Source organism: Salmo salar, chromosome ssa22 (genome assembly GCF_905237065.1).
Source record: "Salmo salar chromosome ssa22, Ssal_v3.1, whole genome shotgun sequence".
Lineage (NCBI taxonomy): Eukaryota > Metazoa > Chordata > Actinopteri > Salmoniformes > Salmonidae > Salmo > Salmo salar.
In genome coordinates, this window is record NC_059463.1 from 34,604,273 (window position 1) to 34,622,762 (window position 18,490).

The 18,490-nt window shown below is 45.1% G+C and overlaps 1 protein-coding gene across 6 annotated transcripts in view; it reads left to right on the forward strand.

Annotated features, from left to right (window-relative positions):
- The window catches only part of LOC106583269 (nck-associated protein 5-like), a 130,060-nt gene extending 111,570 nt beyond the window's left edge, over positions 1–18,490 (forward strand). For 5 of the 6 annotated variants that reach the window (XM_014167225.2, XM_014167227.2, XM_014167228.2 and 2 more), the window contains 7 exons: positions 2,501–2,605; positions 5,908–9,185; positions 9,442–9,610; positions 9,722–9,800; positions 9,903–10,190; positions 10,452–10,585; positions 15,515–18,490. In XM_014167225.2, the coding sequence (XP_014022700.1) occupies positions 2,501–2,605; positions 5,908–9,185; positions 9,442–9,610; positions 9,722–9,800; positions 9,903–10,190; positions 10,452–10,585; positions 15,515–15,760 (4,299 nt within the window). In that variant the 3' untranslated portion in view covers positions 15,761–18,490. The remainder of the gene's footprint in view (positions 1–2,500; positions 2,606–5,907; positions 9,186–9,441; positions 9,611–9,721; positions 9,801–9,902; positions 10,191–10,451; positions 10,586–15,514) is intronic. The other variant, XM_014167230.2, reaches the window with a different exon arrangement.

Below are 18,490 nucleotides of genomic sequence, written 5' to 3' on the forward strand. Positions count from 1 at the left end.
AGTGATGCTGGACAGGCGGGCAGGTGCAGGCAGCGATCGGTTGAAGAGCATGCATTTAGTTTTACTTGTATTTAAGAGCAGTTGGAGGCCACGGAAGGAGAGTTGTATGGCATTGAAGCTCGTCTGGAGGGTTGTTAACACAGTGTCCAAAGAAGTGCCAGAAGTATACAGAATGGTGTCATCTGCGTAGAGGTGGATCAGAGACTCACCAGCAGCAAGAGCGACATCATTGATGTATACAGAGAAAAGAGTTGGCCCAAGAATTGAACCCTGTGGCACCCCCATAGAGACTACCAGAGGCCCAGACAACAGGCCCTCCGATTTGACACAAAGCTTCCACAAGCTTCCCACAATAAGTTGGTTGAATTTTGGCCAATTCCTTCTGACAGAGCTGGTGTAACTGAGTCAGGTTTGTAGGCCTCCTTGCACGCACACGCTTTTTCAGTCCTGCCCACAAATTTTCTATAGGATTGAGGTCAATCAATCAATCGTATTGATAATGCCCTTCTTACATCAGCTGATGTCACAAAGTGCTGTACAGAAACCCAGCCTAAAATCCCAAACAGCAAGCAATGCAGGTGTAGAAGCACGGTGACTAGGAAAAACTCCCTAGAAAGGCCAGAACCTAGGAAGAAACCTAGAGAGGAACCAGGCTATGAGGTCAGGGCTTTGGGATGGCCACTCCAATACCTTGACTTTGTTGTCCTTAAGCTATTTTGCCACAACTTTGGAAGTATGCTTGGGGTCATTGTCCATTTGGAAGACCAATTTTCGACCAAGCTTTAACTTCATTACTGATGTCTTGAGATGTTGCTTCAATATATCCACATAATTGTCTTTCCTCATAATGCCATCTATGTTGTGAAGTGCACCAGTCCCTCCTGCAGCAAAGCACCCCCACAACATGATGCTGCCACCCCCGTGCTTCACGTTTGGGATGGTGTTCTTTGGCTTGCAAGCCTGCCCCTTTTTCCTCCAAACATAACAATGGTCGTTATGGCCAAACAGTTCTATTTTTGTTTCATCAGACCAGAGGACATTTCTCCAAAAAGTACGATCTTTGTCCCCATGTGCAGTTGCAAACCATAGTCTATCTTTTTTATGGCGGTTTTGGAGCAGTGGCTTCTTCCTTGCTGAGCGGCCTTTCTGGTTATGTCGATATAGGACTCGTTTTACTATGGATATAGATACTTTTGTACCTGTTTCCTCCATCTTCACAAGATCCTTTGCAGTTGTTCTGGGATTGATTTGCACTTTTCGCACCAAAGTATATTCATCTCTAGGAGACAGAACGCGTCTCCTTCCTGAGCGGTATGACGACTGCGTGGTCCCATGGTGTTTATACTTGCGTACTATTGTTTGTACAGATGAACGTGGTACCTTCAGGCTAGAGGTCGACCGATTAATCGGAATGGCCGATTAATTAGGGCCGATTTCAAGTTTTCATAACAATCGGTATTTTTGGCCACCGATTTGCCGATTTTGTTTTAAAAAAATATATTTTTATTATAATTTTTTTTACACCTTTATTTAACTAGGCAAGTCAATTAAGAACAAATTCTTATTTTACAATGACGGCCTAACCCAGACGACGCTGGGCCAATTGTGCGCCGCCCTATGGGACTCCCTATCACGGGCGGTTGTTATACAGCCAGGGATCGAACCAGGGTTTGTAGTGACGTCTCTAGCACTGAGATACAGTGCCTTAGACCGCTGCACCACTCGGGAGCTTAAAGATGATTATACAACGACTCTGAAGTTTCCGCGAATTTGGCTTCAAAAGAACAGATGCAGAGATCATCTTGTCTTTGATAAAGATGTTCAGTGACCTTGGTCATCATTTTTCTTCTTCTTTGAAGTGTATGACACTTGGCACCTCTCTCTCCCACGCCACCTCTCCATCTCTATCCCTTTCCCTCCCTTCTCTTTTTTTCACCTCTGTTTGTTTACACCAACTCCCTCTCTCTATCTTCTATTAGTATTTCACCCACTCCACGGCAGAGGGGATAGGAGAGAGAGAAGCCATCTGCTGCAGAAATATCAATACAGCATTTCATCTAAAATAAATTGCCTTGTAATTCACAGGAGGGCAAAGTGGCATATTCTATTACTGTAAATGGAAACTGTCCCCAACTCCCCCAACCCCCTTCTTCCCCATGCCTCCATTTTTCTGTATTCTTCAGTTGCTTTCTTTGCCTCTCTTACCTGTGAGAGGAAAAAACCTTCTCCACTCACATGCGGAGTGAATGCCTCTTCCCCCTCCATCACCTTTCTTTGTGATGAATATTATAGGGAAACCTGATGCCATCTCAATGGCGAAGCACTTTAATTACTCAGCGCTAGGATAGGAATGAAAAGAGGCTGGCCCGCTCCGGTAATGCCATTTTCTCTGTCTATTAGGAGGCAGGTTAAAGGAAATCAGGAGAGGGTGCAAAGAATGACAATAGTCGATATGGTGCCGTTACTGACATTCTTCTTTCTCTGTTCTCTCCCATTCCAGTTGCAGTTGGTGTCTGTCTCAGAGCACAGCACAGAGCCCAGCACAGAGCCCCTGACCATGGACAATGACAAGTTGCTGGTGTCCAAAAACCAGGGGGAGCTCGAGGTGAGCAGCTAGCCCACACACAAACCTTAACCCCCAACTAAAACGTCACTGTGACCATAGAATTACAAATGTATATATGTAGGATATATATACACTGAGTATACCAAACATTAGGAACAAGAACACCTTCCTAATATTGATTTGCACCCCCCACAGTGATGCTTGCCCATGTTGGCTCCAATGCTTCCCACAGTTGGGTCAAGTTGGCTGGATGTCCTTTGGGTAGTGGACCATTCTTGATACACACAAGAAACTGTTGAGCGTGAAAACCCCAGCAGCATTGCAGTTCTTGTCACAAACCGGTGCACCTGGCACCTATTACCATACTTTGATCAAAGACACTTAAATATTTTGTCTTGTCCATTCACCATCTGAATGGCACACATACACAATCCATGTCTCAATTGTCTCAAGGCTTAAAAATCTTTCTTTAACCTGTCTGCTCCCCTTCCTCTACACTGATTGAAGTGGATTTAACAAGTGACCTCAATAAGGGATCATGGCTTTCACCTGGATTCACCTGGTCAGTTCTTAATATTTTGTATACTCAGTGTATAACACACATATATGAATTACAGGATCTCTATGACTGTGACCTTTAACCCAGATCTCAAAGCCAATCGTAAACCCCATTCCACTATCACATAGGAGACTGTCACAATGTCAGTCACCCCTCTGTGCCACCTTATGCAGCTCAGCAAAGTCATATTTGGTTTACCTCTGCTTCACCAGCTTTGGACCCCTGCTGTTAGTAATCACAATGTTGATTTTCATACTTGTATGTTCCAAGGAGGTCCCCCAAGTCCGGAATTCCCATTCCCAGTATCAATTGAAGCACAAATCAATATAATTTAAAGGGGTTTGGCTTGCTCAATGTTCTAGCGCCACCATTCAATTTTCTGCTGTGAAAGTTCCACCTGTTTTTCCCCTCCGCTCACCTAAGTACCCCCAACGGCTCTCACCGAACCCCTCTAATGTTCTCAAAATAGGCTGCTGTAATCACTGCCCGACGAGCAGCACTAGACTCCTGCTGACAAATGACTGAGAAACAAGTGGAAGAAAGGAAAGGGGGAGAACCAGTCATTTCAACACTGAGGGAAACTGATTGGTTTTTCATTGTCAGGCAGGGACAGAGGTGTCAAATTGAATATAGATTTTTGTTTCCCTCTGAACAAACACTCAACCTATGCACTCCTTTCTCTCCCTTTATTTCCATCAGACCTCCTTGGTTTCTCTCTGGCCCCAGGTCACAAAGCAACCTAGCCATCATCCCATAGTCTTCAGATTGCATTTTGTATACCCTTCATATATCCCTGGGGTGTTACACAAGAGTGTAGTGAGGGGGAGATTTTGGGTCAATTTATAGTTAACGCAATAACCCTTTAGTGAACCCATTAACACTAACCTGTGAAGTCCACTGTTGAAATGCTGCTTTAGAATGTAAAGGCTCTCACAGGAATAATGGGAGCTGAAAAAGTGTTATTTAGCTTTATCTCAATCCAAATGCTATTTCTTCTCTCCAGAGCTTTGGATAACCAGCTAATGTAATGCAGAAGCCCCTTGTCTCTGTGGTCTTAATGAACCATGGGTAGAGTAGATACATTTATTGACTGACTGAATCCAATACAGTTCAGCTCCCCACATCCTCAGCTAAGCTCTGCACTGCTCCCAACTCCCCCTAGCTCCACTGATCCAGGTGCAGCTCTCATCCAGATTGTATATACAGTGCCCTGAAAAAGCGTTTGACCCCTTTCTGATTTTCTTTTTTTCATATAGATTTTTTTGACCCTGAATGTTATCAGATCTTCAACCAAAATCTAATATTAGATAAATAACCCAAAAATGTGATACTTTTTTCATTTATTTAATAATCAAATGTATGCAACACCCAATGTGAAAAAGTTATCTTCTGTTCTCTATCCATGGAATTAGTCCTCTGCGCCATGTTTTTTTTTACCAATACCATTTCAAAGGAAACAAGCACATTAAGATCAGGTGTGGCCAATTAGTGGGCACAGCCAACACACTTAACAAGATAGAGGATGGAGAGTTTTGTTGATGCTGAGAATGGAATGTATATGTTTTTAAATAACATTCTTAGAACATTCTCTGAACGTTAAAGGTTTTCTTGTGGTTTTATGGGACATTTTCTTAACGTTCTCGAAGTACTGAAATTCCCACAGAAGAACTTTGTTTGTGTTAACATTCTTGGAACAATTTGAGAACATTCCCAATGCCAAACCAGTTAGAGAATGTTCATAGAGCGTTACCTAAATGTGAATGAAATGTAACCATGTTTTTAGGAATCGTTCTGTTAAAGTAATGAAATAACAAGAAAAAAAAAAAATATATATATATATATATATATATATATTATTATTATTTAATTTTTTTGTAAAGTTCTATAAATGTGCTGAGAATGTTCCAAAGCCACCATCTTGCACCACTCCCAGAAAGTTGTGGGAAGGTTGTATGTAGAATAACCATATGACAACCACACTTTCACCAAGCTCTAAGAAACATATGGTTCTCTGAATGTTATGTGCTAGGTGGGTGGCTACTCACACTCAGAGTGAAGACAGCCAAGCAGCTAATGGAAGAAGTTATTTCTGATTTCTGCACAGGATGGGAGCGATTTTTATCAGGACGGGGCTGTAAAGTTCCGTGGTTATAGAACTGTTGCGGGATTAGGATAGTACGGGGGGAAAAATAATTTTCACTCCTGTGTCGACCTCTAATTGCCACCTTTCAGGAAGAGGTAATGAGGAGGGTGGAAGAGAGCAGAATACATTTTCTCACTGATTACAGAATTAATTGCATCTTTAATTAAAGATAAAGACAGCTTCCTAAGGTTGGCAGGCCATGTGTAACCAAAGTAGCTTCAGTCGCCTCTCCACTCTTCTCTCCTTCCCAATCTGTCGTTCATTTAGTCCTCCCCCTGTCAGGACTAGGGCGCTCAGAATTCTCAGGATGTCCTCTGTTGCTGTGGCATAGTCATTGGTGACTTGGACTGTTAACTTGAAACAAGTACATTCACTTAAAACATGAGTTGCAGGCCCTCTCAAAAAGTCATTACTTATCCAAGAAAAAACAGAGTAAAAAGGAACCTCCACAATCGAGTGTCCGCATGAAATCAAGGCATATAACTCCTGGTGCACTGTGCATGCAATGTGTTAGATGTTGGAGGCATTGTGCACTTCTTCAGATTGCAGCCGTACTGTACTTAACTTGAAGTGTTGTTCTTAGTTTGTTGTTTGATGAAGATGTAACAAAGTTCCATCCTGATGTCCTTGTTAATGCAGAGCAATGGGGATCGCACACAGAACGGGTCAGCCGCATTGGCCCGGGCCCCTGCCACCTCCATGGAGGCTCTGTCTCCATTTTTCAAGAAGAAAGCACACATCCTAGAGGTCCTACGCAAGCTGGAGGAGTCAGACCCACTCAAGTTCCACCCCTCCTCCTGCCTGTCCCCCCACCATGACCTGGGCCAGGCGCTGGTCTCCATGGAGAGAGACCAGATATCCCTGATGTCCTCTGAGGCGTTACCTGCCCCACAGCGCCTGGTGGCACACCCATTGTCACGCTGCCGCCACTCCAGCTCTGACTCGGACTTTCACGATTATGCAAATGGAGAAGGGGCACTCCAGGAGGACCATGCCCAGCATCAGCAACAACAACACGGGGGCTGTCAGTCCTGCCACATACTCTCCCAGAAGAGCAGCCTGGACAGCCTGCTGAAGTGTGCCCAGGGCCACGGTGCCTCACACCAGGCCAGAGTGGAGATCCTTAACAGGCATGCCTGTGCAGAGGACCAGGGGGCATCGGCACAGAGCACAAGCCCTCCCCAGGCAGCGGCTGTTTCCCACCTCCTCTCTGCTGACAGCACAAACCAGTGCTACATGCACAAAACAGCTTTGGACTTTCTAGAGCGCACTCCAGAAGGTCTGGGTTCTTCTGATCCTTTCCTCTCCTTGCTAATCCAAGCCAACCTCAACGGGATGCTAGGGCAGGAGCCCAGGAAGTTACAAAAACACACAGACAAGCATCCGTCCGGCAAACCTCCGCCTCGGGCGGAGGTACAGCCCTCTCACGGTGAGGATATAAAGCACATAAAGGCTGTCATGACAACATCGCAGAGCCAGAACGAGGACAGTCCGGAAGAGTGCTGCTACCTGGAAGTAGAGGCAGCGGCGCACAATGTGAACAACAGCCTGCACTCTTCTACCTCACACACAGACCATGTTGAGACGGAACCAGGATATTCCAAGGAGCAGGAAGTGAGTGATCAGATCTGCAACGGGCTCTACTTCTCCTCCAATGAAACGTCTGTCTCCAAGAAGGTGGCGGTGGAATCTTACTCTCCAGCCCCAGTGCCTGAGAGGAACAGCTCAGCTCAGGCCCTGCCTCCCTCTGGGAAGAGCAAGCTTGCACTCAGCCCCACCTCTCCCTCCTCAGGTCTGAGTGAAGTCAAGTCCTCCCCTATCTCCTCCCCGTCCCGGCTGCTCAAGTTCCTGAAGAGCCCTCCGGGGATCAACCAGGCACAACCAGGCAACCCCCTCCGTCTAAGTCCCCAGCTCACCCGCAGCTCCAAGATCCCCTGCAGGAACAACAACAACTATGAGGTGTACCACTCTCCCGTCCTGACCCGCAAAGCCACCACCACGGAGCGGGAGAAGCAGCCATCTTCATCCTCCTCCAAAACAGACCCCTACCCTGCCACACACTCCGCCCCCACCTCCCCACCCAAATCAGAGGACATTGTGGACCCCCCTCCCATGGCCAAGGAGATTGCTTTCAGCAGCCACTTTGCGCCCAAACCCAGCGTCAGCACAAAGGCCCCCCCCACCACCTCCTCTCATGCACAAAGGGGCTCTCAGAAGGTGCCCCAATACGAGAATGTCTGCCCCTCAGATGGGACACCCCAGTTCCTGGAGGGTCTTAAGACGTCCCAGTACCTCCCTTACCCCCAACCCGAGGGTCCTGTAGAGAAGCAGTGTCAGCAAGATGAGAACAACCTCAGCCCCCCGTCTTCACAACACCCTGACTCGTCCCCAGGGACGGCTGACCAGGACTTCTCTGACCAGGACACTGACTCAGAAAGCCCCGTCTGGCACAAGCCAAACCAACACTTCAGCCTCCCCTCCTCGTCCTCCTCCGCCGCCAGTAAAGCACACAGTAGTCACTCCAGCTACTCCAGCATGAGGGACAGGCACCAGGAGCACCGTGCAGCTCCGGAGCCCAGCCAACAGAACTGTGAACCTGCCCAGCCAACCCAGTCTTCAGCCAGGCGAGGTGACCCCAAGAGACTGGTGCAGGGCAATCCCCAGAGTGAGTCCAGTCACCACCCCTTCAAAGAGCGCCTGGCTGCTTTAGGGAAACTGAAGAGCACAGAAGATCTGCCAGTAGGTGCACAGTCCGTGGACAAGAAGGATGCACAAAGTAACCTAGGTAAACCACCCACCAACAATATTGAGAAAAGCAAGACCGCTGAAAGGCAAGGTGAGAGAACTGGAGCAGAGCAGCACAGAAATCAGAAATCTACTGATTCCCTGGATGGGAAGCCCTACCCCAAAACCAGCCTCGGCAGTCACACTAGGGTGATAGGTCCAATACATGAATCGGGCACCAAATCCTCAGCCACCCCATCATTGATACCCAAGGGAGAGCAGGAGACACCGTTTTCTCCCAGGATATATGTAGCAAAAGCAGAGGGTCCAAAGATCAAGATGGGCACATCATCCTCCAACACAGAGACTCCTCCAGTGGTGCGGAGCTATGGCAAATGCCCCATCACCCAGAGCCACCACAGTAAAACTTCCCCCAGCCCACAAAACAACCCCACTAAAGTCCTGTCAAAGTCCCCTTCAAAGGTAGGTCAAGCTTCCTCTTATCCCAGAGGGGTCAAACCCATTCCTGAGGACCGTGCCCTGGCTCAGAGAAACCCACTTCGGCCGGAGGACAAAACCAAGCTCCCGGCCGGCAAGAAGAAGACCTTTGGCCATGCAGAGAGCTTCCCGTCTCCTCCTCCTCTGCCACCGCGGCCGTCTACTGAAGCCATTGCAAAAGAGGACAAAAAGCCATACTCGTCTGGCCCACCCGTGCTCCAGTCTGCCATTGAGCAGAAGGTAATGCGTGGCATCGAGGAAAACATGCTGAAGCTGCAGGACCGGGGCCAGGTGGCCGAGCCAAAGCAGAAGGCCTCCAATGGCATCGCCAGCTGGTTCGGCCTGAGGAAGAGCAAGCTGCCCGCCCTCAGCCGCAAACCGGAAGTGTCCAAGTTCAAGATCAACATGTCCTCATCTCTTTCGTCATCGTCTGCCTCTGGCGGAGGGGCTAAGGACCCTAAGACAGGTGGTCCCCAGAAGGTGGTGGAGAGCCTGAACATCTCCAAGCTGATGGAGAAGGCAGAGGACCTGCGGAAGGCGCTGGAAGAGGAGCGGGCATATGTGAACAGGGTCGGGATGGACCGCTCTGGCAGAGGCCACTCTTGTGAGGTGGTGATGGACCAGGCCCAGGGCCAACTGTCACTCATGTACAGAGGAATGACCGCAGAGAACTTCATGCAGCAGCTCCTCAACAGGTAATGATGATATGTATTCCTAAATAACCTGATCATTTACCTGAGAATTAATTACATACATCCAAACCCTGTCTAGGATATATTAGACTGGGGCTGTCAGTGTACTAAATTTGTGATCATAAGATAATGATAAAACTTGGCCAGAGGGTAAACTCTTTCTCGTATGATTTATATCTGATCAAATTGGATTTGTAAATGGAGTTTAAGTCGAAAGCTAGTTCCCCTATGAGTTTGTTGTAACGTCTTCCTTCTTAAGTCCCTCGACGTCTTGTTCTGGAAACAGGGTGGAAGAGAGGGGAGCTATACCTACCACCTTTGGAATGACACACAGACGCCTCTCCTTTGACTCTAAGAGGTCGCGGCCCAACTTCAGTCACCAGAGGAACGGGATCAGCCACACCAAGAGCAGGGACGAGATGGACCAGGTAAACTCTTATCTCTCTGTCGTATTCCTCTGATACACTATAGAAAGATTAATAAACTACACATGTAGTGTCAGTGATATATATGATTTTCATTAACCCTTGCTGTTTCAGGGTTCAGTTATGATCGGCAAGGATGAGGTCACATCAGAAGAGAGCTTGGCAGAGTCCATTAGTTCTCAGCACTTTACAGGTGAAAGTAGCATGCTGCTGAGTCATAATAATGCCAGTCGTCTATTTTCTTTGAGTAGCTCTGACGCTGGTCTTACTTGATTGTTCCTTCCTCACTGTTTAGGTTCTGGGGCCTCCATGCGCACCCTCGACAGTGGCATCGGCACGTTCCCCATGCCAGACTACGCCAGTAGCATGGCAGGGAAGAGCATCCCTAAGGGGAAGCCACAGGGAGAGCAAGGGTTTTCTTGCTCCCAGGGGAAACATGGGGCCATGATGAAGGTTCCGCGTAAGGCCCATACACTGGAGAGAGAGCTGTCATCTCTGGACGAAGTCAACCCGTTTGTCCTGTATGGCTCAGGGCTGGAGGGAAAAGGTACCAACATGCACCTATCCAGTACAATCCACGAGGGTAAGCTTGGACTTTGTATTACCATAGGACTTGTTGTGTTCCCATGTAGACCATTTCAATGCTGACATTTTACAAAGAATTGTTTAAATATGGAGAAAGTTCATATTTTATCAGTTGTGTTAATATAATGATAAATCCTGCAAAACCAATATTTTGTGGCTCATTAAAACTGAACCAACTATACACACAAGCTTAAACCTTCAACAAAACACCTGAGGTACACTTTCTTTTCCATTTTGAATTTAATTTGCTCTTATGCAGACATAGATGCCTATGGAGCTCATATGCAAAATCCCCTCACCAAGAACTGGACCTTTCCCAATCTGAAAGGCTCTGCGGGAGCCACTGATGTTTACCTGGATGTGCAGGGAGACCTGGGGACCCCATCCAGAAGGGTGAGTGAGTCAGAGAATCATCTCCATCCTAATGAGAACTTTCGAAGAAGACCACATCCATTTACTCTGTGCTGACATGCAACATCTTTTTCATCTAAGTTCAAATGATGAAAGCGCCGCTCTTTATTCATATTTTAAGAGATAAGGCTGATAGGGGCCTTGATTTACTGTCACCTGTCAGTTGTCATCCCTTGTCAGCACTTAAGACCAGAGTCCCATTAGCATTGAGTGAGTGAGGTGAGTGAGGTGAGTTGAGGTGAGGTGAGGTGAGTGAGAGCTCCTGCCTTTTCTCGGTTATGGGGGTGTTGCCTTGAAAACGAGAGGGAGAATGGGTTTTGACTAACTTGTTTTTGACTCTCTCCCTTTGAATGGGCTGCGTTAATGGCAGACTGGAACTGAAATGCACAGAAAGTCCACAGCTTTTAATGCCAAGTTCTCCCTTTTTTTGAGAAATGTGAAGTTTATTGAGGGGAAAGAGTGCACAAAGAAATATGTGCATTTTAACAGCAGCAGTGTTTCCATCAAACTGGCTTGTTACGAATGAAGAGCTGTGCATAATGATGTAGTGCACATAAGTATAACTCGCATAACTTTTAATTTACAGAATTAAAAAACTGAAGTTATATTTGTTTCCATCCCATTTGGCATAAAAAGTCCTGCGAAAACAGCAAATGTGCCCAATTGGCACAGGTACTCTAGCAAACAGCTCATTGATACAGTGTAGAGGGTACATGATGAGATTATGAATAAAAGCTAATCATTTTAATTTGTCAATTAGCAGCTAAGCACCGAACATCATGTCACCAGCATACAAATTAACCCTTTACAGTGGCAGTAGGCAGATTTGGGCACTAATAAGCGCCTACATTGGAATGTAGTGGCTGTACAGTAACATGCTATACATGACATCAGAGTTCTGGCTCTGCACTTCACAGCTCTGTATGGGTTTTTCCTGGCAGCCGTTGTGAACTTGAGCACCGTGCGCGACAACAAGTTGCCCCCATCCCTCCCGGTAATTGGGCAACTTTTGCAACAACAAAAATATGTTTGTGTGCGGGGAATGTTAATTAAGATGACTCAATGTATTTTGAAAGATAAATACAAGCAAGCCAAAGACCCGTGAGTCCAAATGTGCACTTCACATTTCCAAATCATAAAACTCCTATACCTATACAGTGTCAAATGTTTATGATCACTATGTCTAATGTACAGTTACAAGATGACATGTCGTCATACCCTGGGTTGTTCTGAACAGAATGAGTCTGTTTGGTTAAGAGAATCTGCTGCAGCACACGAACCTGAATGCACTCATGACTCCTTTCTATACCCACCAACATTACCATCTGTTTCTCTGAACTGCCTTTTCAAATCAAATCAAATCAAATTTATTTTTATATAGCCCTTCGTACATCAGCTGATATTCTCAAAGTGCTGTACAGAAACCCAGCCTAAAACCCCAAACAGCAAGCAAAGCATGTGAAAGAAGCACGGTGGCTAGGAAAAACTCCCTAGGAAAAACTCCCTAGAAAGGCCAAAAACCTAGGAAGAAACCTAGAGAGGAACCAGGCTATGAGGGGTGGCCAGTCCTCTTCTGGCTGTGCAGGGTGGATATTATAACAGAACATGGTCAAAATGTTAAAATGTTAAAATGTTCATAAATGACCAGCATGGTCAAATAATAATAATCATAGTAGTTGTCGAGGGTGCAACAAGCACGTCCGGTGAACAGGTCAGGGTTCCATAGCCGCAGGCAGAACAGTTGAAACTGGAGCAGCAGCACGGCCAGGTGGACTGGGGACAGCAAGGAGTCATCATACCAGGTAGTCCTGAGGCATGGTCCTAGGGCTCAGGTCCTCCGAGAGAAAGACAGAAAGAGAGAAAGAGAGAATTAGAGAGAGCATATTTAAATACACACAGGACACCGGATAAGACAAGAGAAATACTCCAGATGTAACAGACTGACCCTAGCCCCCCGACACATAAACTACTGCAGCATAAATACTGGAGGCTGAGACAGGAGGGATCAGAAGACACTGTGGCCCCATCCGATGATACCCCGGACAGGGCCAAACAGGCAGGATATAACCCCACCCACTTTGCCAAAGCACAGCCCCCACACCACTAGAGGGATGTCTCCAACCACCAACTTACCGTCCTAAGACAAGGCCGAGTATAGCCCACAACGATCTCCGCCATGGCACAACCCAAGGGGGGGGGGCGCCAACCCAGACAGGAAGACCACGTCAGTGACTCAACCCACTCAAGTGACGCACCCCTCCCATGGACGGCATGGAAGAACACCAGTAGGCCAGTGACTCAGCCTCTGTAAAAGGGTTAGAGGCAGAGAATCCCAGTGGAAAGAGGGGAACCGGCAAGGCAGAGACAGCAAGGGCGGTTCGTTGCTCCAGCCTTTCCGTTCACCTTCACACTCCTGGGCCAGACTATACTTAATCATAGGACCTACTGAAGAGATAAGTCTTCAGTAAAGACTTAAAGGTTGAGACTGAGTCTGCGTCTCTCACATTGGTAGGCAGACCATTCCATAAAAATGGAGCTCTTTTGAAGCCTAACACTGTAAGATCATGTTTTATAACTTACTTAGTCATGTTGGAAATAGAACAACCTTTCAAATCATGCTCATCTGACCCAGATTGCTATTTATAATGGACTGTTTTTGGATTGCGTAAACAACAACAGTAATTGTGTGATGGCGGGGATACAGGGTTGTCTTCAAAATGAAACAACTACAAGTGTGCTTGCTCTAGATCCTTAACGGCACCACTAGGAGAGCTAAAAACAAAAACAAAAAGTACCTTATAGTTGAAGACTTCTTTGAGTCATTAAAGTGCATTGAAATGACTTAGAAACTGTACACAGTTTGGAGAGGTGGGGCCACTTGGAGACAACAGTTAGACCTCTCACTCAAACCCTTGTCATTTTTTGTCTTATGTTGGACCTACCCCACATTTTCCAGGAATAGTCTTATCATGCTACTGAATGTATCCAGAGTATTTATAAACAAATGGGGCAAAGTACAGTAAATGTAAAATTAATATAAAATCAATTGTGTAATGTTTGGATTCAGTCTTGTCAAGTGAACTGCTGTATTCGTACCTTTTGATCTAATAATTTTCCCATTATCTCCAAACTGTCACTTTCAATTGCTAACATGGTTATGCATTTCGTATTTCTTCTATAAGAAACATTTCAATGTAGCCCTATCCATATAGGCCAATTCTCACGAGTGTAAAGGGTTAAAGCCTTCGCTATTTATTGGAAAGGAACATCAAACTTATCACCGTGCACATTCACCACCCTGTGATATTCAGCAGAACTTATTTCATCGGTAGCCTAATAAACTGTGCATGCTTTTCCATGTCGTAGTGAGAGGAACACACAAAAAAGCATTGCATGACTGCAAATGACCCCCGATATGATGGTTGTTATATCAACAATTGCAAAATCAACAATATTCTATCCCAAAAAATCTGTTTTCACTACCATTTTGTCACATTATCTATTTCACAGACAAAAAAATTATCCACCCATGTCAAATGTATTTATACTGAACAAAAATTTCAATGCAACATGTAAAGTGTAGGTCCCATGTTTCATGAGCTGAAATAAAATATCCTAGAAATGTTCCATATGTTCAAAGCTTATTTCTCTCAAATTTTGTGCACAAATTTGTTTACATCCCTGTTACTGAGAATTTCTCCTTTGCCAAGATAATCCATCCACCTGACAGGTGTGGCATATCAAGAAGCTGATTTAACAGCATGATCATTACACACATGCACCTTGTGCTGGGAACAATAAAAGGCCACTCTAAAATGTGTAGTTTTGTCACACAACACAATGCCACAGATGTCTCAAGTTTTGAGGGAGCATGCAATTGGCATGTTGACTGCAGGAATGTCCACCAGAGCGGTTGCCAGAGAATTTAATGTTAATTTATCTACCGTAAGCCGCCTCCAACGTTGTATAAGAGAATTTAGCATTACGTCCAATCGGCCTCAAAACCGCAGACCACGTGTAACCATGGACTCCCACATGAGACCAGCCACCCGGACAGCTGATGAAACTGAGGAGTTGACTGATTTCCTTATATGAACTGTAACTCAGAAAAAATGGTTGGAATTGATGCATGTTGCATTTATATTTTGTTCAGTATAGTTTTGTTGACATTTAGGAAAGTTTACCAACAACGTCTGTTTCCATTAGGCCTGTTGTGAGTTTTTTTTTTATTCAACAGGTACTTTACTCGCATAAAAATGGTTGAATGGAAGCATGGATACTGACTGTCGCGGAAATTACCACCAGGGACACCTGAAGTCAATATAAAATGAATCATTCTTTATTATCAGAAATCTGGAGAGGTTCCAACAAACTTAATGCACCAAGTAGTGCACGTCTGTCAGAAGCTCCCCTGGGGCAGTCCCGTTAGTTCTCTTATACTGCTTACACAGACAAGTTATATTTGCATGATTTAGCTTATTTATCATTCATAATTTATTATTCATTAATATTTGCATCATGTATGTGACCAACCAATACCCCAATACGAGGCTTCTTCTCTCCAAGCTGAGACCTTGAAACTGAGACACCCCTTTCAGTCCTCAAAACAATGTTCTGGGCATACTGCAAAATTGCATTATCAATCAATCACTTGCATGAACCCAGTCGAGTTGGTTATTAGGAAAGCACAAACATAACATTTTCCTTCACATGACAAAAGCATTTCTTGAAGTCACAGATATAAATGCAACGATGCACATGTTGCCCTAGAACCTGTTAAATCTCACGTCGTCCTAAAATAACTAACTATAGCATCATTCTGCCCCCCTGTCCCTCCCTACCATCCATATCCTCCTCTGTTCCCCTCCACCCTCCCCCTTCTTCATGTGCCCACCTTTCCTCTCCCCCAAGAGTTTGAAACAGTGTGCCCCCCAGCGCCCCCTGGCCACTGACCCAGGCAGCCTCCCCCTGCCACTCCAGACAGGGCTCAGCCGGCGGGGTAAGGGGCGGACGCCCAGCACCTCGGAGGTAGGGAAGGACGGAGGGCTGGAGCTGGTGAAGGAGAGACCAGAGGACCTCCTGTCCCTGAGAGAGACGCCTGAATCCCTCAGTGACTCCCTCTACGACAGCCTGTCCTCCTGTGGCAGCCAGGGCTAGGACCCAGGGACAGATAGGGGAGCAGAGGGAGAGATGGACCAACCAACACCCTTTAAACCACGGCTAATGATGCACGTCCATCCCTCCTTGTAATGGTGGCCCAGCCCATAAGGCAGACCAAGTTGAAGTACCTCCTTCCCTCTTCCACACATACCGCTCTCTCTGCTGACCCTGTCTACTTTGCTGAGATTTGGTTAGTACTGCTGGAAAACTCACCCTCAGGTTGACTGATGTTCATGCACACATCATTTGTGGAACTAGACTGAGAATTGGGCACTGTTGTTCTCCAAGCAACAAGCATCTGACGACAGACCAGCTCAACTCAAATGTACACACACACACACACCGACGAGACGCATGGGAAAATAACACCTCGTTCGAGACAGCCACACGATCACCATGGTCTGGATAATCTGAAGAATTGTTGTTAAATAATTGAACCGGGCTCCTGAGGTCAGCCCCAAGAAGTGGCTGGTATCGGGTTTTTCAAGTCTGTCCTGGATGTGGACATGTTTCAGTCGTGGAAAACTGGGCAGCCATTAATGCCAGAAAACAACCACATTTTACTGCCCACTAAATGTGTCGCAATGTGGGGATTGACTATAATAGACTTCCCTGTTTTCAGTTATGTTCTTTTTTTAACTGTTGTGCTTTGTTACATGTTATATATCATGTAATTTTAAGTGAAATAAAAAAAGTGTGGGTATGAATGAAAGGATGTGAGTGAGACTTAATGCATGGTCTCCACACTAGCTATTACCATGTCAATGAGCTTCTGACAGGAGAAAACAAGTTCACACTTTCTCTGAAGCTGCCATATAGTGTACTGTTTCACAACCTACTGTAACACGTGTGACGTAACAGATAGTGGCAGATCATGACAACAGCCATTATATTACACTTATTACCAGAGATTACCTAGTAGTGTATGTGTTATGGACAATGAAATGCGAAGAATCTCAACCAAAAGTCAAATGTTTTACATGTGTTTGATCCATTATCAGACTGTTTTACGTAGTGAAACATTTGTCAGGAATAATGCCATTATAACAGCATTATATAGGCAGCCTGTGACTGCGCCATTAACAATGAAGTTCTAAACTGAGCTGCTATTTAATACTCAAAATAGTTTGACAAGCTGAAAGAGTAAATAAGTAATACGATCCATCCACCTTTTATATACTATAAACTGAGTTGGCATACATGAGCAAGGATTCAATTCAAGACGCGTTAAAGAACAGCGTACTTTAACAGACTTTTTAAAGGTAATTTGTGCTTAACCTGACATGCACAGTCTATGTGAATGTCTGGGGACAATGCCTTTAAAAGGCTGTTTAGTCCACTGCTCTATAACGCACCCTGCCAAAAATCTCGTTTGGCACAGGTTCCATATTTATCCTGCCAGAAACGATTGAACCGATAACTCTACTTTGTCTAAAACGCTCCACTAAAGCAAAAAGATGTAGGCCTTCCTTGTGAAGAAGTAAGGATCCAGCCCCACTGAACATAGAGTAGTTGCTTACTTCTGCAATATGGGCCAATATTTGCCTTTAACAGGCACAGACAGACACGCATTCAATCAATTTACGTTGTACAATTAAAGCAAAATGTCTGTGCTATAGGAATGTTAAAGACATGGATCGTTGTTCGATCACCACTGCAGATGCTACACCATGATGTACACACAAGTGTTTTGGTAGGCTTACAGATATTTGTTGCAGGAGGAAGAGTATTGTTTCTAAACACATTTAGAATTCGTAAGAATCAGAGGTTATCCTAATGGAAAAGTGCTGTATTTAAATGTATTTCCTAAAGTGCACTACTCTGGTTAAAAGTAGCGCTATATAGGAAATGTGGTTCCATTTGGAATGCACCCCTTGTTTAAACGCCCACTTCAGAACAGCACCAAGAGACACTAAGAAGGACATGGACTCCTCCCTCCCAGCCCATGTCCTTGTTTATGTCCTCATAAGTAGTTCCATCCGCTTCATAACTCCCCACAAACTTCTTCAGGGATAAGACAGCCTTGTGCTTCCAAACTCTGCGCTTTCAGAAGCATGTGATCTTTTCAAACTGACATGGATTTGACTTTTCTCGAGTTTACATTTTTGAAATGAAAACAAGAGTGTGACATGAAGCCCATTCTCTTTTACAATCATCTCATAATAAAAATGTTTCCATGGGACATATTTAACACACAATCATTTTGTCTTGGAGTACTGTGTTCTACGTTGCAGCCAAACCATATACAACTAAATAATAACTAACCAACTACAGTACTTCAGATGGTAGCATTTTTCATTCCACCAGATTCCATTGGAAGTAACTGGGAGATCCATAGTTAGCTACATGTTAACACCATGGTAACACACGTCATCTATCTGCAGGGAAGCCTTTATGGACTCACTCTGTCAGTCAAACATGGGTCTTAGCAACACCATACACCTTAACTATGGCAATGCTGACCAGGATGGCGAGGCGTTGAGGTGAAATCTTTACTTAATATGTTTGCTTTATGGACTCATCATTTATCTCACTTCATTCAAAGAGATTGTTGCAGCTCTATCTATTTGTTGTATTTATTTATTTATTTTTGAGGGCAAATCATAATCAATTAACTTTTTGTTATTGTTGATGTCGTTGACATTGTTGTTATAGACGTTTTTATTCTGATACCCATTATTTTTGTACTATACTCTTCTTATTTAATTAAAGTTATTTCCCATGAGA